The sequence below is a fragment of the Podarcis muralis genome, chromosome 11, assembly GCF_964188315.1.
Source record: "Podarcis muralis chromosome 11, rPodMur119.hap1.1, whole genome shotgun sequence".
NCBI classification, from domain to species: Eukaryota; Metazoa; Chordata; class Lepidosauria; order Squamata; family Lacertidae; genus Podarcis; species Podarcis muralis.
The window spans coordinates 21,399,381-21,421,665 of NC_135665.1; the positions used below are offsets into that span (position 1 = coordinate 21,399,381).

At 43.9% G+C, this 22,285-nt stretch overlaps 1 protein-coding gene across 1 annotated transcript in view; it reads right to left on the reverse strand.

Moving 5' to 3' along the window:
* The window catches only part of HSD17B4 (hydroxysteroid 17-beta dehydrogenase 4), a 77,074-nt gene that overhangs the window by 7,465 nt on the left and 47,324 nt on the right, over window positions 1-22,285 (reverse strand). Inside the window, exons 18-22 of the mRNA XM_028748601.2 lie at window positions 16,280-16,349; window positions 12,167-12,273; window positions 11,464-11,550; window positions 9,092-9,169; window positions 7,538-7,676 (exon numbers count right to left, since the gene is read on the reverse strand). Coding sequence (XP_028604434.2) covers window positions 7,538-7,676; window positions 9,092-9,169; window positions 11,464-11,550; window positions 12,167-12,273; window positions 16,280-16,349 — 481 coding nt within the window. The remainder of the gene's footprint in view (window positions 1-7,537; window positions 7,677-9,091; window positions 9,170-11,463; window positions 11,551-12,166; window positions 12,274-16,279; window positions 16,350-22,285) is intronic.

Here is a 22,285-nt window from a genome sequence, read left to right on the forward strand (position 1 = left end):
TCCCAGGAGAATCAAAGTCCAACATCATCAATGTTAACAAAAAGCTTGTGAGATTTTATTATTATCCTTGTCCTTCCTAGTGGAAAACACCAGGCATATCGGAATTGGGGCTGAGCGATGTCTGGTTTTCAACACTGTGATATGCCACCAGCTAAATATCACGATATACCAATGTCTGAAATAAGGATGGAGCTATGTAGAGGCAAACAGGGTACTGTCCTGGCAACTGCTACTGCTTAGGGTTCTAAAACAGACACATTTTTACAGAGCAAAGGGGCGGCAGGAATCATGAATGAAGCGATGGCTAGCTCTGCAGTTTTTCCCATATCACAGTTTTTTACATAGCGCATGCGCACACATCATGATTCGCAATATGTGACCATGTTGAATACAATGAAACCATTACCACAATGTACACTTCAAACCAATTTTGGACGATGTATCTATACATCGCCCAGCCCTAATTGGAACCTAGTCAGATTGGAGGGGGTGAAGCAGGTTCAACGATAAGGCTAGATTAAAATAGATCTAGCTGCAGAGACATCACCTTGCCAACAAAGGTCTGTATAGTTAAAGCTATGGTTTTCCCAGTGGTGATGTATGGAAGTGAGAGCTGGACCATAAAGAAGGCTGATCACCGAAGAATTGATACTTTTCAATTATGGTGCTGGAGGAGACTCTTGAGAGTCCCATGGACTGCAAGAAGACCAAACCTCTCCATTCTGAAGGAAATCAGCCCTGAGTGCTCACTGGAAGGACAGATCCTGAAGCTGAGGCTCCAATACTTTGGCCACCTCATGAGAAGAGAAGACTCCCTGGAAAAAACCCTAATGTTGGGAAAGATTGAGGGCACAAGGAGAAGGGGACAACAGAGGACGAGATGGCTGGACAGTGTTCTTGAAGCTACCAGCATGAGTTTGACCAAACTGCAGGAGGCAGTGGAAGACAGGAGTGCCTGGCGTGCTCTGGTCCATGGGGTCATGAAGAGTCAGACATGACTAAACGACTAAACAACAACAACAAGCTGCCATTTGTCCGTCAAAAGAGTCCCAGTACATTATAACCTTTTGAAGAGGTTATCCAAGGCTACATAAAAGGAAGAGTGACAGGAATGTATGGTTGCTATACGAATACTCACCTGAAGCTCAGGCTGGAAGTTAGGCATATAGAATGTCTTGAACAATCGGCAGCCATAGTCAAGTGTTATGGTCACAAGTAAAATCTACTTGCAAGCATGGTGAATGGGGACGAGCGCAACAAGCGTCTCCTGTCCCTAGCCTTTCAACTCATGGAGGTGAAGACTTCCTCTGCTCAGGGAGACATTCCCCACACAATAATCTGAGTTCTAAATAATTACAGAGTCTCCACAAGAGGTTCCACAGTTCAGACCTTCACCATCCATGAGATGGAAGACTGCAGAGGGCGCGAAACTGCTTCGCATGCTCGTCCCCTACTTGCATGTGGGTTTTCACACATGAGCAGAATGCCTGAATGTTGCTTATATCAAGCCTAAATGTGCCCAGCAGTGCTTGCTTATACAATGAAGCACTGAATAACCACAGTCTGCAGCTGTTTTCTTCTTCCACTGCCCCATGAGAGTTGCTGACCTAGATGGCTTCAGCGTACGAGGTTTCGGGTTTGAAAATGGAAGGAAAGAGATAAGAAAACAGGGATCTTTCTGCTTCGTTCTTAGTGTTAAGGGAAGGAAAATCCCAATGCTCTTTACTTTTGATGGCTCTCTGACATAGAAGATGTTCAAAAAAAGGTATTCTTGATTATTCTTAAAGATTAGTTTTGATATTTTTCAGAACTTTTAGAAGACTTTGTACCAACTACTTTCTCTCAAGTTTCCTCTGTGTGTGTGTGTGTGTGTGTGTGTGTGTGTGTGTATGTATATATATATATAGAGAGAGAGAGAGAGAGGGAGGGAGAGAGAGAGAGAGAGAGACTGACTTAGCTATATGGACAAAATTCATTTTTCTTTTGGGTCAACCAAATAAATCCTTATATGGAGATTTGAAATTTAATGATTTTGTTTCTGTACTTAAATTAATCTTGGTATCTTTCATTTATGGCTTGTAGGTAGGGTTTTCAGTGAATCTTGCCTTATGAGTTTGGGATTCATGTCTCATCTTGGAAGTCCAGCAGGGGAAATAGCTAAGCAAATTACTGCTGTCGTTAATACAACTCACCCTCTGATTATTTAGTTTAGTTAGGGCTGCTATACGTTTGGGATTTCCCAGACATTACTGGGATTTCAAAGGCAGAAGTGATGCCCAGGGGGAAATTTTAGGAAACAATTTTAGGGGTTTCTTAAAAAAACACACCTCAGCAACCAATATATGCTGATATATCACGATGACTGGAATTTGTCTTGGCTGCTTCTTCCAAGATACATGACCTAGCCCTACACGGTGAGCGAGTCCCAATGCATCTCGGTCTCAATTGCGAGCCAAGGAGCATTGGGGCTTCGCTGAACTGCTCAGCTGGGGGGTGGAAGAGGTCTCTTGCCCCCCCCCCCAGCTGAACAGCTCTGCTGCCTCAGAAGGCATCCTGCCCCCCAGCTGAGGGAGCCTCGATACTTCTCCAACTTGCACACAAACAGGAGAAGCCTCAGGGCTCCCTATAGCTGGCGTGGTGGTGGAAGCCACCCACCTGTCAATCACATAATGTCATAATGACATCACATGATGGAGAAGTGAGTGGCTGTGCTCATCTGGGCCATGAGGCGATCCTGATCAGGATCTGACCCATGGAGACAAACAGGTTCCCCACCGCTGCTTTGCAACAGAGGTCAATCACTCAAACTCATTGATTCAGCCTCATATATATATATATATATATATATATATATATATATATATATATATGCAGGTTTTGGTGTCCTCGGGTGTCTTCCCGTGTAAAAGTTGGGGTGTCTAGGCGACGTTTCGACGAGGTCTCACTCGTCATCTTCAGGCTGGTGCTTTTGGCTTCTTGTTACTGGAACAGAGCAGGATCTCAGTGTTTGAGTTCCTATAAATACTGTTGAGGAGGTGTGGTGTATAGCCTCCAGTGTTCTGGGCAGAGAGGAAGTTCCCAGGCTAGTGTGCCTTTTCTTCTTTTGTTCCTTAATTGCTTGAGGGGTATCTTGAGTGATTTCTTGAGTGATATCCTGAGTACCACTTAGGTGGGTCATTAGGTGTGGATTAGTTGCTAAAGCCTTTGTGTCTTGACCTCTTGAACTTTGTGAAGAGTTTTTCTGAGAAGATGGCTGTACTGCACTTAGTTGTGCTCTGGCTTGGCTTCGTGTATAGGGGCGAGCTGTGGTTTTGTGGCCTGTGCCAGCCAGATCTGTGTAGGGATTGCAGGGGGGTGCAGCATCCGGAGGTGCCACCATGGTTTGGCTACTGGATGGTGTCTGTAATTTATCTGTGGAGAGGGTCTGGGTTTGGGTCTGGTGTGGTTGATTGGTGATGGCGTTCTGTGTGCCTCTGGATCTGGTGTCAGTTTTTGTGGGGAGGGCTAATTTCCAGATGTCTGGCAAGCGGGATGTGTCGTCACGCTTGTTCATGTTGTGAGGGTGTTTCTCTATCTCGATGGCTTCCATGATTATTCTCTTGTGGTGATGTTCCATGTTAGAGAGCAATTTGGAATCTGTAAAATTAATTTCGTGTCCTGTTTCTTTCATGTGTTGGAAAAGAGAGGAAGTTTTTTCTTCTTTTTTGACGGCATTCTTGTGTTCTGCGATACGTGCATTTATTCGTCTGTTTGTTTGTCCAATGTACGTGGCTGGGCAGACTTTGCAGGGTATTTCATAGACCCCTTGGTTTTCCAACTGGATTTTATCCTTGGGGTTTCTGAGGATATTGGCTATTTTTTGGTTGGCGCAAAAGGCTGTTTTGATATTGTGTTTATGGAGGATTTTGCTAATTTTATCTGTAGTGCCCTTGATATAAGGAAGGAGGGCCATGCCATTGTTTTCTTCTGTGTCTTGGTTTTTGGGGGGTGTTTCACAACATGAACAAGCGTGACGACACATCCCGCTTGCCAGACATCTGGAAATTAGCCCTCCCCACAAAAACTGACACCAGATCCAGAGGCACACAGAACGCCATCACCAATCAACCACACCAGACCCAAACCCAGACCCTCTCCACAGATAAATTACAGACACCATCCAGTAGCCAAACCATGGTGGCACCTCCGGATGCTGCACCCCCCTGCAATCCCTACACAGATCTGGCTGGCACAGGCCACAAAACCACAGCTCGCATTCCTATACCCGTGAAAATCTACGAAAGCATATATATATATATATATATATGCAGGTTTTGGTGTCCTCGGGTGTCTTCCCGTGTAAAAGATGGGGTGTCTAGGCGACGTTTCGACGAGGTCTCACTCGTCATCTTCAGGCTGGTGCTTTCGGCTTCTTGTTACTGGAACAGAGCAGGATCTCAGTGTTTGAGTTCCTATAAATACTGTTGAGGAGGTGTGTTGTATAGCCTCCGATGTTCTGGGCAGAGAGGAAGTTCCCAGGCTAGTGTGCCTTTTCTTCTTTTGTTCCTTAATTACTTGAGGGATATCTTGAGTGATTTCTTGAGTGATATCCTGAGTACCACTTAGGTGGGTCATTAGGTGTGGATTAGTTGCTAAGGCCTTTGTGTCTTGACCTCTTGAACTTTGTGAAGAGTTTTTCTGAGAAGATGGCTGTACTGAAATTAGTTGTGCTCTGGCTTGGCTTCGTGTATAGGGGCGAGCTGTGGTTTTGTGGCCTGTGCCAGCCAGATCTGTGTAGGGATTGCAGGGGGGTGCAGCATCCGGAGGTGCCACCATGGTTTGGCTACTGGATGGTGTCTGTAATTTATCTGTGGAGAGGGTCTGGGTTTGGATCTGGTGTGGTTGATTGGTGATGGCGTTCTGTGTGCCTCTGGCTCTGGTGTCAGTTTTTGTGGGGAGGGCTAATTTCCAGATGTCTGGCAAGCGGGATGTGTCGTCACGCTTGTTCATGTTGTGAGGGTGTTTTTCTATCTCGATGGCTTCCATGATTATTCTCTTGTGGTGATGTTCCATGTTAAAGAGCAATTTGGAATCTGCAAAATTAATTTCGTGTCCTGTTTCTTTCATGTGTTGGAAAAGAGAGGAAGTTTTTTCTTCTTTTTTGACGGCATTCTTGTGTTCTGCAATACGTGCATTTATTCGTCTGTTTGTTTGTCCAATGTACGTGGCTGGGCAGACTTTGCAGGGTATTTCATAGACCCCTTGGTTTTCCAACTGGATTTTATCCTTGGGGTTTCTGAGGATATTGGCTATTTTTTGGTTGGTGCAAAAGGCTGTTTTGATATTGTGTTTATGGAGGATTTTGCTAATTTTATCTGTAGTGCCCTTGATATAAGGAAGGAGGGCCATGCCATTGTTTTCTTCTGTGTCTTGGTTTTTGGGGGGGTGTTTCTTTTTGGATTAGCTTCATAACCCTGTTTTGCTGGTATCCATTGGCAATTAACACATTTGAGAGATTATGTAACTCAGTTGTCAGGTGGTCTTTGTCAGCCAGGCGTTTGGTTCTGGAGATGAGAGTCTTGGCTACGGAGTTTATTTGTGCAGGGTGGTGGTGTGATTGTGCATGTAAGTAGCGGTTGGTGTGTGTTTTTTTCCGGTAGATAGTGGAACATCACCACAACATGGAACATCACCACAAGAGAATAATCATGGAACATCACCACAAGAGAATAATCATGGAAGCCATCGAGATAGAAAAACACCCTCACAACATGAACAAGCGTGACGACACATCCCGCTTGCCAGACATCTGGAAATTAGCCCTCCTCACAAAAACTGACACCAGAGCCAGAGGCACACAGAACGCCATCACCAATCAACCACACCAGATCCAAACCCAGACCCTCTCCACAGATAAATTACAGACACCATCCAGTAGCCAAACCATGGTGGCACCTCCGGATGCTGCACCCCCCTGCAATCCCTACACAGATCTGGCTGGCACAGGCCACAAAACCACAGCTCGCCCCTATACACGAAGCCAAGCCAGAGCACAACTAATTTCAGTACAGCCATCTTCTCAGAAAAACTCTTCACAAAGTTCAAGAGGTCAAGACACAAAGGCCTTAGCAACTAATCCACACCTAATGACCCACCTAAGTGGTACTCAGGATATCACTCAAGAAATCACTCAAGATATCCCTCAAGTAATTAAGGAACAAAAGAAGAAAAGGCACACTAGCCTGGGAACTTCCTCTCTGCCCAGAACATCGGAGGCTATACAACACACCTCCTCAACAGTATTTATAGGAACTCAAACACTGAGATCCTGCTCTGTTCCAGTAACAAGAAGCCGAAAGCACCAGCCTGAAGATGACGAGTGAGACCTCGTCGAAACGTCGCCTAGACACCCCATCTTTTACACGGGAAGACACCCGAGGACACCAAAACCTGCATTCCTGTACCCGTGAAAATCTACGAAAGCAAATATATATATATGTATATATATATATATATGAATATGAACTATGATCAGGAAAGACATTGGCACAGAAGAGCAGAGGCTTTCAAGGCATGCATGTTTCATGTACTTTGTTTTTTCATCACAGCACTTTTAGCATCAACAGCGAACACCATACATAAATACGAATGTGGAACAGTCATACATAAAAACACAGCTGCCACTGGGGATAGCATATTATGTATCCTAGCACAACAGAGTGATCAGAACAGAGGATAATGACGACAGAAAGTATAAGAGGGCATTTACATGATGATCATCAAATGCTATTTACCGCCAGGCCAAAGAAGCATTAGCGTGATCCTCCCACATGCAGGAGGGGGCGGGCATAATGTGAGAACTGGGATTTAATCCAATCTACTGAGATCTAATTCATTGTTAACAGCCCATTATAGGATTGAGTCAGATCTAAATACTCAGGATTCAGTTTCCAAACCGAGATGAAGACCAGTGGAGCCTTAAATGAATATTTCTGTAGACATGGATGTGTCTTACTCAAAACAGAAAGTATTATCTATTGTTTCCACGTCCAACTGCTTTGTAGATTACGTCTGCTTGCAAACGGAGCAATAAGCCGATGTCTTACAGTGACAAATATGAAAAGGAAAACATTATCCACAGAAGAGAGGAGGAGGGGGGAAATAAATGAGAATTTTCAGAATGTCTATAGTGCTTTTGACTGTCAAAAGTACACACATCACCACTGTAACTTTTGCAACAAATTGATGCAGCATGACCCCCTGTGTGAATATTGTCACTGAGGGATAGTGTCCTTTTGTGATATATCTGAACTAGGACTTCAACTCTTTGCATAGCAACCTCATTGCACACCTGCTCTAAGGTGACAAGATGCTAAAGTCTTGTTTTCAATGCCACAAGCCCTACTGTAATAAAATATACCTTCACTTTATTAGAAAGTGAAGCTTCCTTGGTTGCCATATTCCTTTTGTCTAGCAGGGCTTAGAACCACATAAGGTTTCTCGCTTCATTAGATGACGCAATAAGGCATTCCGTAAATTAATTAAACTTGCGACTTACTCCACTGCACTGCAGTCTTTCCGTCCTTAGTGATGTTCCACTGAAATATGGCGTTTACTTTCTTCACCAGCTCACTGCCAAGCTCTTTGATGCGACGACCAATTTCTCCAAACACAAGGTCACTCTTGAGTCCTACTACCTAATGTATACAAAGAGATATGGCCATTGTGGGATTTCACATGCAAACCCATATCCTGTGATTCATTACTGCATGCACAGATAGAGAGAATTCTAGCTTCCTTCTTTACAGGATATTTTGTGGCCCTTCTCTGTGGCGTTATAGGCCCCAGGTAGCGTGTTCCCCATCTCGAAAAAGAGCTCAATATGCTCCTGCTCTTTTTGATACAAAGGTGGAAGGTTTTAAGGGGCAAATGACAGGTTTCTAGATGAAAGATTACGGGAAACTGCTCTAGCAGGATTTCCTGGTAGAAATACTTCACAGCCACGTGTTACTACAATTAAAGCCTTCATTCAGCTAAGCTATGCAAAAGTGATTCCATTTATAAACCACTATTCACAAAACATCTCCAAGCAATTCAGCAACAAAAACATCAATGGTAAAAAGCATATGTAAACAAGCTCAGTTTTAAGCAGAAACAGACTGGGATAAAAAAACTCCACTTAAATGGCTGGTTGGGAAAAGGAAGGCTGAAAAGATAGGAAAGACAGCTCCTGTCTGACATGTAAGCCGCTTTGATATATTTTTGTATAAAGCACTGCATAAATGTAATAAATAAAATAATAATAATAATAATAATAATAATAATAATAATAATAATAATAGGTAACAGGAGGACATTCAAAAGGGTAGACACTTAAAAGCTCCAATTCCCCCCTGCCAAAATGCTAATAGGCCCAATTTCTACATCATGTAGAATCAAGCTCCTGATGAAATGGTATTGGCAAGATGCCTTCTCCTGCAGAACACAGCTGGGTACACAAGGGCCGAGATGATATTTTAGGCATATTTTAGTTACTTCCACGCAAACACTCAAACCTTCCAACTCAAACATCCTCCCATCCAACCAATCAATTAAACAAGTGAACAGGAGTCTAATACTACTGGATTTACTTGAGAATCCTCTGCTTTCGTTTACAACAGAAGCCATGTTGACTTGAAATATGGAATTGAACATCTGTGGCGGCAATGTCTTCCGCAAACTGATAGGTCTACAGGGGACAGCTGAGGAGCACTATCTTTAGAGGTCAGGTTAGGGAGAGTGACCTCAGTGGTTTGTATAAACCAAATTCCTCTCCTGATGACTTGCAAAGCCAGGATTTATGCAAAATTAAACAAATGAATGGAAATTGGCTGGAGTTAAATACGTCACAGAAATTGTTTTCTGGGAGGGTGGAGGATTTGGGTCATAATGCAAAGGTTTGCTGCTATTATCACCATTTTCATGACTAACTTAAGTCCCATCAGTTTTAATGTGTCTACTCTAAGCGTGACTAGATTTCTATCCAACTCATTTTCATTATTCAGTGTAGCATATAAACTGTTCTTGAATTCATCATACAAAGCAATGACTCACACTTTCACACTTTCCCTACCTTAGCTGAAGGCTGTTCAGAGGATGAGGTGAGATCGACATAAGCTCCTCCAATTGCAACCTCCCCTGTCTCTTTGACCTGGAAAAAGAAAATCAAATATAAGCAATTTCTACAGCACCAGTGCGTGTCTGAAAAGTCTGAACATAAAAATTATAAACAGAACAATAGCTATATTATAACAATTTAAAGATCTTCTTTGCATCTTAAATTGCACAGGTCAAATCTAGCAAAGGAAAGGAAGGGTTGAAATAGAAATACCGTAATTAAGCAAACTATCCTAAAGCCAGAACGATTCTGCTTGCATCCTTTCATAAAATCAAGTATGGCTTAATGAAAGAAAACCTAAGAACAATCAGTGACAATGTTCCGGTGGGTTAAAAAGCCACAAGAGCAGAGAGGAAATAATCAGTTCCAATCATTTCAAATATTAAATACAGACTTGTCAATGAAAGGGCTTCACGTTTTAGCCAAACATACTGTGTATGAATAAACATTGAGGGCAAGCTGCCAGTGTTTAACAAGCTGCTGCTATTTAATTGGCTCTATTAAAAAAAAAGGATAGGAAGAAAGAAAATGTTGTTTGCTGCTTTTTACATCTTTATTTACTTTTAAAGCTCGGGGGCAATCGCCTTTTTTCAGTTTATCTACCACTCTGGGTCTTTTATGAAATTAAGGGAACACAAATGATTTCCAAAAACAGATTATAGAACCACAAAGACTGGGGAAGAGACGCCAAGAGACTCAAGGTCAACAGCATTATCAAAACCTCTCTTTATATGCATTTTCAAAGATGCCAACAAAGTTTGCCTTAAAAAATAGTAGCATGCATGTGGGCTGGAAGAGATTGAGCAAACTGAACTGAGGTTTGGAACAGCTATTCTAATTCTGATTTCCAGAACCCTCAAACTTGTTTTTACAAGAAAAAAAGTATCGGGGGCAAAGGAAGTGGAATAGCTATTCTGAAGTCCTGTGAGGACAAGTGATGGACTGTGGCTCAGGGGCCAAGCACAACGCTTGCATTCAGAAGGTCCCAGGTTGAATGCCTGGGATCTTAGTTTAAAAGGAACAGGTTGCGGATGATAGGAAAGACCTCCACCTGGAGAGATGCTGGCAGATGAGATAATACCAGACTAGGTAGACAAACAGTCCAAGCTGATAGATGTAGCTTCTTATGCTCCTAGCCCTTACCTGCGCATGTTCCCAGGCAACTTTAGTATAGAACTAACTTCCCACTTCCACACCCAATTTGTGACAGCATGTATTTCCTGCAAGGAGCACGAGGTGGCGTACAAGGTTTCTGTCACAACAACCTTGTGAGGTAGGTTACACTGGAGGAAGGTGACTGGCCCAAGGTCATTGGGTGAGCTTCATGGCTGAGTGGAGTTTGAAACATGGGTCTTGGCAGACACTATAAATGGTAAATTACACTGACTCCACTTCCAAAGACTCCTGAGTCCAATATTATCCTTGTCGTCAGCAGACTCAATCATTAGCCGTAAATACACCTGGTTTCCCTAGTCTGTCCAAGACCCTTTACTGCCTGAGGTAAAGGACAAGATGATGATGATGATGATGATGATGATGATGATGATGATAATAATAATATTTATATCCCGCCCATGTGGCTGGGTTTCCCCAGCCACTCTGGGTGGCTCCCAACAGAATATTAAAAATGCAATAAAACATCAAACATTAAAAACTTCCCTAAACAGAGCTGCCTTCAGATGTCTTCTAAAAGTCAGATAGTTGTTTATTTCCTTGACATCAGATGAGAGGGCGTTCCACAGGGCGGGCGCCACTACCGAGAAGGCACTCAGCTTGGTTCCCTGTAACCTCACTTCTAGCAGTGAGGGAACCGCCAGAATGCCCTCGGCGCTGGACCTCAGCGTCCAGGCTGGATGATGGGGGTGGAGACGCTCCTTCAGGTATACAGGACCGATGCTGTTCAGGGCTTTAAAGGTCAGCACCAACACTTTGAATTGTGCTCGGAAACATACTGGGAGCCAATGTAGGTCTTTCAGGACCAGTGTTATATGGTCTCGGCAGCCACTCCCAGTCACCAGTCTAGCTGCCACATTCTGGATTAGTTTCCGGGTGACCTTCAAAGGTAACCCCACATAGAGTGCATTGCAGTAGTCCAAGTGGGAGATAACCAGAGCATGCACCACTATGGAGAGACACAAGTGTAGTTATTTGTCATGGGATGTTTACAGATACTCTCCGGGGAGACGGGGGAACTATATGTTAGCTGCATACAATTTCACCCACTCAATCCCCACTGAAATGAATGGGATTTATGCACACAGAAAGAGATCCATTCTAGGGTAATGTTTTGTTTTAACTGCCACAAATCTTGGTTTCGCCCTACTGACCTTGGTCTGAAGATGAATCCTGTTTCCTTCCTTCCACATCTCTGTTTGCAAAGTTTGTCCCGGGTAAACTGGTTTTGCAAACCGCACCTAACACAAGGAAAAGATAGGTATGCTTTAATAGGGATGGGGGAGGAATCCTATGAAATATTAAAAACATTTCGCTATGGCTGTTTTCGCTGTTATCCCTCACATTCACTTTATGTGTTTGCTTGTGGAAAGATGCAGTTTGGATTACTCAGCTTAAGCACTGCCACCGAAGTTGACAAACCCCATCCTCTAAAGACCATTAAGACTGTGGAAAGAGCTGCAGGAGCCTATTCCCTTTATTTTAAGGGCAGCATCAACAAATGCAAGCCTGCCCCAATGGAACTGTAAACAACTACTCTAAAATATGTTTGTAAGCCACTACGCAAATTGTGTTGTATTATGTAAATTGCTTCGAAAACTTTGTGGCTGAAAAATGACAAATACTTACTGCAAATAAATAGAACAAGAAAAAGGAAAGTATAATTGAGGCGTTTCTAATGTACATTAATAGCAAACAAAAACGTACAGTGTATGTAAAACACGTAAGTTAACATCAAATCAAGTGTCAACGTGACACAACGAATCGTATTTTATGTCTGCATCTTAAGTGCAATTAAGAAATCTTGTCTTCATCTCGCAATGAACACAAAATATCCCAGGAGAAGCATTAACAGACCTTAATTGCCTTGAACTTGGTCACATCGTTATTTGCAAAGTGTTTCAAAACATGCCTGGCAGCAAATCCGAAAGAACAAAGTCCATGCAATATGGGCTTCTGAAATCCTATTAAGAGAATACAAATAAAGTGTTGCATTTCTTACACAACATGTCTACATTTAGAAATGCGCTCCAAGGATCATCGGCATTTAACTCATACTCTGCTAAAGGACTTTTCAGGAATTAGTGGCTTGGAGAGGCAATACAGGTGCATTGTGGGAGGGGTTGCCCCAGAAGTCACATGACTCTACCAGACACACTCATGATGAGGAAACCCCAATATTCCAGGGCTCTCAGTTGCCTCCAGATAGAAAAGGCCACTGCAGAACTTCATCTTCACCGTGCAAGGGACTGGAAGAATTTGCACAACTTTGAAGGCGAGGCTAAATTTGTGGCTCCAACGTCCCGTTCTACTCCTGTGGCCTCTCCAAGCCAGTAATATCTGAAGAGGATGTTAACCAAAAAAAGGATAAGCAGAGATGCTCAGATAAAATGTCTGCAGTATCACATCCTCTTATAACCTTTATAAAGCCTGGAGACACTTCATCTCATTTTTTTGAAAGGGCAAACGATTATTAAGAAGGGGCTATCTGGCTAGGGAGAAAAGATATTCACTGGCTCACGGTTTGATTCTAGATACAATGCAAAAATGATGATTTTGCTCTTAGCTCCTGAAGTTTGCCTCTTCCTTAAGATCAGCTTGTGAGACCTTTTCCTGGATTTCCCCATATATACAGCCTTGGCTCAGTATAGCTAAAGGAGCGTCTCCACCGTCATCGTTCAGCCCACACACTGAAGTTCGGCTCTGAGGTCCCTTCTGGCAATTTCCTCACTGCAAAAAGTGAGGTTACAGGGAACCAGGCAGAGGGCTTTCTCGGCAGTGGTGCCAGCCCTGTGGAACGCCCTCCCACCAGATGTCAAGGAAATACAACTGACATTTAGAAGACATCTGAAGGCAACCCTGTATTGGGAAGTTTTTAATGTTTGATGTTTTATCGTGTTTTTAATATTCTGTTGGGAGCCGCTCAGAGTGGCTGGGGAAACCAAGCCAGATAGGCGGGGTACAAATTATTATTATCATCATCTTTGTAGAGTACAGTGGTACCTAGGGTTACAAACACCTTGGGTTACAAACACTTCAGGTTACAAACTCTGCTAACCCGGAAGTAGTACCTTGGGTTAAGAAAGTTGCCCCAGGATGAGAACAGAAATCGCATGCTGGCGGCGAGGAAGCAGCAGGAGGCCCCATTAGCTAAAGTGGTACCTCAGGTTAAGAACGGTTTCAGGTTAAGAACAGACTTCTGGAACAAATTAAGTTCGTAACCTGAGGTACAGCCTATGTGTGAGAGAGAGTGAGAGTGAGTGAGACAGACAGACAGACAGTGAGTGTCTAGTGACTTCCCATTAATGGAATATTGTTCCCAGTAAGTCCTGAACGGCACAAGTTCTGCAGCATTTTTGGCACTGAGTAAAATGTTGAATTCCCCAATGTTTTAGGTGCTTGATGGTTGATTTCATTAGCGTTGCTATTTCTGCTGTTTTAGTCGGTTTTCAAAATTTGTTTAGTTTTGTTATTGGATTGGGTTATATGTTTTGTTTATCATGAACAGCTGCATTTGGTGCTTTTACAACATTAAGGTGGAATACAAATGTGATCTTCGGATAAAGCAAGGTGTGGGAGCAAAGACAAGAGGGAAAAGAACAAATATGGATTAAATGGAATCTGAGGTACCCATAATGATGGGTCACAAATAGCTGGGAAGAATTAACCTTTTGCTCAATCTGCATGCACCTATATATAGCAAAGTGAGGGAACCATATGCAATTGCTTTCAAATTTAATCCTTTTCCAGAAGGGTAGTAAAAGCAGCAGTGCATCTTGTGGCCCCTTTAAAACTAACAAATCTATTTTGGCATGAGTTTTCACGGACCACAGTCCACCTCATCAATTCATAACATTTTTGTGTTTTTTTTAACAGGCCACAAGATGCTTTATTGTTTTGAATTCTCAAAACAAGATACCAGCTCCTATAAATCTGAAACATTCTTACAGCCTTCTCTGTGAGCAATGCTGTATTTTTTTTTTTTAATCAATAGGAAATTTCAAGTATGAAAAAGATCTACTGCAAGAAACCAAGAACATACAGCCTGCCAGCACACAGTTAGTTTTATGTTTACATTCATTGTAATTATGTGTGCTACCGTATTTTTCGCACCATAGGGCGCACCGGACCATAGGGCGCACCCAGTTTTTAGGGGGGGAAATCAAGAGAAAAATCTTTTCCCCCCCCAGCCCCAAAGAGCAGCGTACAGGGTGCGCACAACCTCTCCCTGCCGGAGGGGTTGCGAGCAGCTATGGAGCAAGCCAAGTTTTGGCTTCCCCTTTAGCCCCATGCAGCCTCTCCTTGCCGGGAGACGCTGCACAGGGCTAAAGAAGCCATAGCCCCATGCAGCCTCTCCTTGCGGAGGGGTTGCGCGCAGCTATGGAAGAAGGCAAGGCAGCAAGCGGGATGGATCCCGCTCGCTGTTTTGCCTTCCCCTTTAGTCCCGCGCAGCCTCTCCTTGCGGAGGGGTTGCGCGCGGCTATGGAAGAAGGCAAGGCAGCGAGCGGGATGGATCCCGCTCGCTGTTTTGCCTTCCCCTTTAGCCCCGCGCAGCCTCTCCTTGCGGAGAGGTTGCGCACGGCTATGGAAGAAGGCAAGGCAGCGAGCGGGATGGATCCCGCTCGCTGTTTTGCCTTCCCCTTTAGCCCCGCGCAGCCTCTCCTTGCCGGGAGATGCTGCGCAGGGCTTTCCTGGCTTTTCTGGGAGGTGGGGGAATTCCCCCACCTCCCGCAAAACCGGCAGAAGCCGCACGCACTTTAAAAGGGCTGCACGGCTTCTTCTGGCTTTCCTGGGAGGTGGGGGGATTCCCTCACCTCTCGCAAAAGCCCGCAGAAGCCGTGAGCTCTTTAAAGGGGCTGCGCGGCTTCTCCTGGCTTTTCTGGGAGGTGGGGGAATTCCCCCACCTCCCGCAAAACCGGCAGAAGCCGCGTGCACTTTAAAAGGGCTGCACGGCTTCTCCTGGCTTTCCTGGGAGGTGGGAGAAGGGACTGATGCGGCCAGTCAGTCCCTTCTCCCTCCTGTGGAAAAGCCCGCAAGAGCGCACGGAGCTTGTGTGCGGCTCTTGGGGGCTTTTCCCGCCTGCCTCCCCCCTGCATTCGCTCCATAGGACGCACACACATTTTCCCTTGCTTTTTAGGAGGGAAAAAGTGCGTCCTATGGTGCGAAAAATACGGTATATTGGCAACTCTCCATATAGTGGACAGACAAGGCACAAAGAGGTCAATTTTTGCTGCACAGGAACACAGGATATTTCAGTATACTCAAGCAGACTATGGACTTCTATTTCTTGCTATACTTTATAGAAAACCCCATTTGAAAAGCTTTGTTCACGTGTGACACTGATAAAAGCTGCCTTCACCCATGTACATGTGAAAGAGTGTGTGCTTGCTGATTTGTACAGCTCGGTTCTTGAGTACACATGAACAAAGATTCTTTACTTTTTGAACGTTAGATGTGAATACTTGTGTGCAGCTCAACTGTTTTGTACACAGATTGCATACTTGTTGAACGTAATGTGTGAACACCCCCTAAACTGTTTCTGATGTGCTATTGCTATTCAAGTAAAAAGCTAAAAATATAAAATAAAATGCAGCAGACATGCTCAGTGCCTAAGAGTAGCTCTATGAATTTTGGTTTATATATTCCTCACGGGAGCAAGGTTCCGAGGTAAGCTAAATGAAAGGCAGGAAAAGATAACTACAACTTGCAATCTTGCCACCTGGAAAGTGGTAGAATGAAATAATTGGTTTAGAACTCAAAATTATGGGAAAGCCACCTATGCTTCAAAAATACCAGTTACCAGCTGAAAATTCAACATTTGGTTAATTTTTTATTTCAGGATAGCAGTTGTCAATTCTCAAACCTTAAATGCATTTTTTAAAAAAAGAAAGTATATTGCTGAAAAAGCTGAAAAGGCATTTATGACTCCTATCAATAAAATAAAGCAAAAGAGAGTTCCTTCAAACTTACCTCCAAGGGCAGCAAAACCAGGTTCAATGTGTAAAGGATTCCAATCTCCACTCAGGCGATACAAAGCAGCCTATGGATAAAAAAATAATAAATTATAGGAATTATTAAACAACTGAAAACAGTTGCAACTTTTTTTTTAATTTCCAGGAGCACAATTTCTTTATTTATATACCAAACAATTGATATTCTTTCCATACTGCCTAGAAATGTTATGGCCAGCATCATAGAACAAAACAATTAATATCCAAAGAACCTCGCAATGAATTGCAGCAAGCAAAACACAGATAGGAGATGTCTGTCATAAGACACCATAATAAAACATAATGAGCTCAGGACAGCTGCGTTCCTCGACCCAGTAGACAGGACAGGCTGAAGACAAGATGGGGGGGGGGGGGCGTGGAATTACCATTCTCCATACTGCAGTGCCTGAGTAAATGCCCACCTGGATGCGCAAAGGCAGAAGGGCAGTGGCAGTGGAGGGAGAAACACAACCTTCATTTTGAAGCAAATGATTCCGAACTACTAGTAATCCAATAAAACAAGACAGGCCATTTGTGTTCATCTTAAATAAAGAACTGAATCCAGAGCTCTGTTTTTAGGTGAGGTCTGCAACAAAATGTTGCTGCTCAGGGTTTCCAGCCAGCCATTACGTTCCCCATTCCCGCAGGCTCCCCTTCAAAGAGTCAGTCTACTGAGCATGCTCAGATCACCTTTTTTGTCTTAAAATGTTTTTATTAGTTCTGCAAACATTAGGGCTCTGCACACTTGCTGCCATCTCTCGCAGGTGTGGATCGTGCCCATTTTGGGTTACATAAGGATTAGCACCCAAGAAAATGGGAGCTTGCTGTTGTACATAGGACAGAATTCATATGCGTGTGTGTGTGCACGGCTTTGTGGCTGCACCGAAGTCATATTTAAAGACACTTCTTCAAAATCAAGGGAGATATTTTAAATATAGCCAAGAGCCGCAGAGTTTCAGTATTTGTTACTTTCACAGGAATCTTCAGCATTCAGAGATTCATTCACGTCGCTTCTTATTGCTTTTCACTCCTCAGACTGATCCTTTGGGCAGCCCGTAGTCTGTATGCACACTGTACGCTTTCCCATACGCTACCTGATTACACGTGTGACTGAACAAAACTCAAGTTTATGCATGGGGTTTCTTTACCGTAGTACAAATGCTTTTCGTTGCTGCAAAGTTTAAAGAGAGCTACGAGCACATCATTTCTGACTTTTTCAGAATCACTCCTACTTTTTGGAAGTTGTGACTCTGGGGTCGAATGGGCAGATAACACCCAAGCTGTCTAAACTACAGTGGTACCTCAGGTTACAGACGCTTCAGGTTACAGACTCTGCTAACCCAGAAATAGTACCTTGGGTTAAGAGCTTTGCTTCAGGATGAGAACAGAAATTGCGTGGTGGCGGCAGCCCCCATTAGCTAAAGTGGTGTCTCAGGTTAAGAACAGTTTCAGGTTAAGAACGGACCTCCAGAACTAATTACAGTGGTACCTCAGGTTAAGTACTTTATTGGTTCCGGAGGTCCGTTCTTAACCTGAAACTGTTCTTAACCTGAAGCACCACTTTAGATAATGGGGCCTCCTGCTGCCGCCGCACCTCTGGAGCCCAATTTCTGTTCTTATCCTGAAGCAAAGTTCTTAACCTGAAGTACTCTTTCTGGGTTAGCAGAGTGTGTAACCTGACACGTATGTAACCTGAAGCGTATGTAACCCGAGATACCACTGTAAGTTCTTAACCCAAGGTACCACTGTACAGACAGTTTTAACATCCATAGACACCCACACTACAAGGTTATACTGACTCGAAAGGATCAAGTCAGTGAGGCTGTTAGAACATGGCTCAAGATCAATCACTCGGGGGCATTCCACAGGTAACCCTGTCCCTCTCTATTTGTTTATTAATAGCAAGGATGGGAACATGTGGGCCTCTAGAGCAGTGGTTTCCCAACCTTTTTTGGGCCATGCTCCACCTAAGCATCTCTAATATCCTGATGCTCCCCCCACCCCCCGCCGGTGACATATAATTCTTATTATTCAAAAAGTGAAGTCCTATTCACGTGGAGGAAGCCTAAAAGGCCATTAACTGTTAATAACTCATTCTCAAATTGCCCCCCTTAAAAATCAAATTGCCCGCCTGTGGGGCATGTGCCCCACATTGGGAACCATGGCTCTAGAAGTTGTTGAGCTCCACTTCCCAGCAGCTCCAGCCAGCATGAACAATTGTCAGGGATTATCAGAGCAGTTGCCCAACAACTTCAGGCAGGCCACAGGTTCACCATCCCTGGTATAAACAACCAGAAAAGAAGGGATTGTGTCTGTTATGTTGCTCCTACCTGTGCTAGGAAGCAAATCTAGGAACCCTCATAGAGAACATGTTGATGTACAATTAATGACATGCGCCGTGACAGAGACAACAGCATTTGAAATGGGTTCACAGGAACAGAGTGATGGAGGACTCATAGGTTCTGTGCTGATGTGACCTGACTCTGGCTTATGAGCACAGTGTGGTGGGTTTCAATTTGCATACCCTGTCTGCTTATGAGTCCAGATTTAGTTTGCCCACCACAGAAGCATGTAAACAGCAACTTCTGCATTTGGAGGGTGGATGGACTGCTAATCCACACTTGCCTCTTGAGATGGAGCCAGTGTGAGGATGCAGGCACAGAACAGCTGTTTCACATGGACAGAACTCCTACCAGGGCAACAGGCATTTAGTAAATCTCCTAGACTTAACAATATCCCAACTGGTTACTACTTCTTCTATTATAGCTATGCCAATGACGCCATATGGGGAATGAAATCTTCTGAACTGTGTCTTAATTCAACAAGTACCGTATTTTTCGCCCTATAGGACGCACTTTTTCCCCTCCAAAAATGAAGGGGAAATGTGTGTGCGTCCTATGGGGCAAATGCAGGCTTTCGCTGAAGCCTGGAGAGCGAGAGGGGTCGGTGCGCACCGACCCCTCTCACTCTCCAGGCTTCAGGAGAGCCCCAGCGCCAGCCCCGTAAGCTCCGGGAACAGCTGGGAAGCGCAGCGCGTCTGCCCTCTGTCCCCGGACCTGGTCTGAAGGCAGGCGGCGGGGAGAAGAGCGCTTCTCCCCGCTGCCGGCCCCACAAGCGCCGGGGGGGGGGGGAATAATTTTTTTTTCTTTATTTCCCCCCCCAAAAAAACTTGGTGCCTCCTATGGGCCGGTGCGTCCTATGGGGCGAAAAATACGGTAAATAGTCTTTTAAAAAAATACAAGACTTTGCAAAGGCAGAGATTCAAAAAGCTCTGACTTCTGCACTGCTCCAACCATGGCATTATTTCAATTAGCATATAAAAACCGATCCGTCTTTAGACCATAACAAAAGTCAATTGATTAGCAGCATTAGACTGAAGTTGGTCATAATATGGTTGGATTGCTCGCCAATTAATAACACAAATTGTCAAGTTTTATTTCCTAACAATTTAGGAGTTCTGCCAGATCAAAAGAGGAAAGGCAATATTCAACCTGTCGGCATCAATTTTTCAGTCTTGCCTGCTGTCAACAATAAAGGTCACTGGCAAAACTAAGGGAAACAGCAATCTTGTTATACAATCACATACTGTTTTATGAATGGGTAGGGTGGGGTTTGTCACAATAGCAGGTGTTCCAATACAATATATCTCCATACTGAAAATAATTTTTCTCTGGAAAAGCATGCAATACTTTGGTAATAAAACACAGATAGTTAGGAGCAGAGGACCCAATTAAAAGAATTGCATCTTTAACTTTTGGCAAAAAAAAGAGAGATTGTGTGTCAATTTGATCTGGGACTAGAACTTGAAGGGGGGTGGATATGTTAATTTTATCTTTGTGACATTTTCCTGAAAGCTGTTGATCTGTAAGGGGTCCAATATAGTGCCACCAGTGTATATGACACAATAGTTCAGCCCAGACACTGAGGTCCAGCTCCGAGGGCCTTCTGACGGTTCGCTCACTGTGAGAAGTGAAGTTACAGGGAACCTGGCAGAGGGCCTTCTCAGTAGTTGCACCCACCTTGTGGAACACCCTCCCATCAGATGTCAAGGGAATAAACAACTATCTGACTTTTAGAAGATATCTGAAGGCAGGGAAGTTTTTAAAGTTTTGTGTTTTACTGCATTTGATGTTTTAGTTTGTTGAAAGCTGCCCGGATTGACTAGGGCAACCTGGTCAGATGGGTGGCAAAAAAGCAAGCAAATAAATGGACTAACAATGAAAGAAAAGGCTAGCTCCAAGGAGTTTATAATCTTTACCACTGTCAGCATTTAAATAGAAGGGAGAGGGCAATGGTAACCAACAACAGATAGGCAAGAGATGCATAAGAGCCTAAAATGATACATCTTTGGTAGATAAAGGTAAAGGTAAAGGGACCCCTGACCATTAGGTCCAGTCGTGGCCGACTCTGGGGTTGCGGTGCTCATCTCGCTTTATTGGCCAAGGGAGCCGGCATACAGCTTCCGGGTCATGTGGCCAGCATGACTAAAGCCGCTTCTGGCAAACCAGAGCAGCGCACAGAAATGCCGTGTACCTTCCCGCCGGAGCAGTACCTATTTATCTACTTGCATGTTGAGGTGCTTTCGAACTGCTAGGTTGGCAGAGCAGGGACCGAGCAACGGGAGCTCACCCTGTCACGGGGATTCGAACCGCCGACCTTCTGATCGGCAAGTCCTAGGCTCTGTGGTTTAACCCACAGTGCCACCCGCGTCCCATCTTTGGTAGATACCTGACAATATAAAGAAGCAGTTCAGAGTGAATGCTTTCCTGCGTAACAAGGCTTCAGCATGTGGTAAAATTAACACACCAGGGAGAATGCTATGTGAAAGCTTTATTTTCTTTCTGATATGCTCGTTTACAATATACAGGAAGAGAAGTGAAAAGTGCAATCCACCCGTCCCCAAACTGGCAGGCTAAAGTGGTACAGTTTAAAACTCTGCCACCTCCATCAAACAATTCATTTTGCCCAGTGCACAGAACAGCTCTCAGTTCTCATACTCAGCCTTCAAGTGTAGGCATGGAAGCTGTTTTGCACTTAACCTGCGTTGCAAGGTAATGAGAGAAGGCCCAAAATACACAGGAGGAGCGCAGCTTGCAGCTACTTCCCATGCCAGCATCAACTCCTTCACAAACACAGGAATTGGAGTGAGCTGCAAGATGTTCCTGTCCAAGATTTCTCACTTTACCTTGGGCTGCAAGAAGCGGCAGTCTGGCGGCAAGTTCCACTGCACTGGGATGAAATGAACCCTCTTGGTCTAAGATTTATTCCAGAAACCAACTGTGCACGATTCCATACGCGAGCAAAACCTTTGTATTTATGATCTGTATATTCCAGGCCTGAGTGATTGCTGCATCTGCTGTTCCCATTCAGATAAATTCAAAGTGGTTCATTCTATCCCACTACATTCTGCCAAGGCAAGCACTTGAAACCAGGCCATCAAAATAAGCTTTATCTCTCGATTCGGAGTAGCAATACAAAAGAGAAGCAGCAAAGTAATCCAACACTTGGGTTAAATTATCAACGAGGGTGAGATTAACAATCATTGCTTCAAGTTAAGCATGCATTTAAATTTCTGGCCGCGATACCGTTTACAATGTTCTAAATTGGATTAATTGTGCATTTTTACACACTGCCAAGTACTAACCAGAGGCATTTTTTCCCCTTTTTCTTTCGGGTTCTATTGGTGCTAGTAACTCTAGTGCTGTCACAAAAGCCGATACTAATAGGTGTAAAGACATGGCTGTTAAATGGGATTGTCAGTCTCAAGTTCCACTCTAATCATGGCTATTGTGCATCATGGATGACGAAATGAAGGATTGCAAGGAAGTGGGAAGGTGGGGACTGCTACATATTAGGAAAGTGTTTCTCAGAAACAAATAGTTTTGTTAACAAATACACCAAAGAATTTTAAGAATATCAAAAGAAAGTAAGATTTCAGGACTCAAAAGAGAGCCAGTGTGGTGTAGTGGTTAAGAGCGGTGGACTC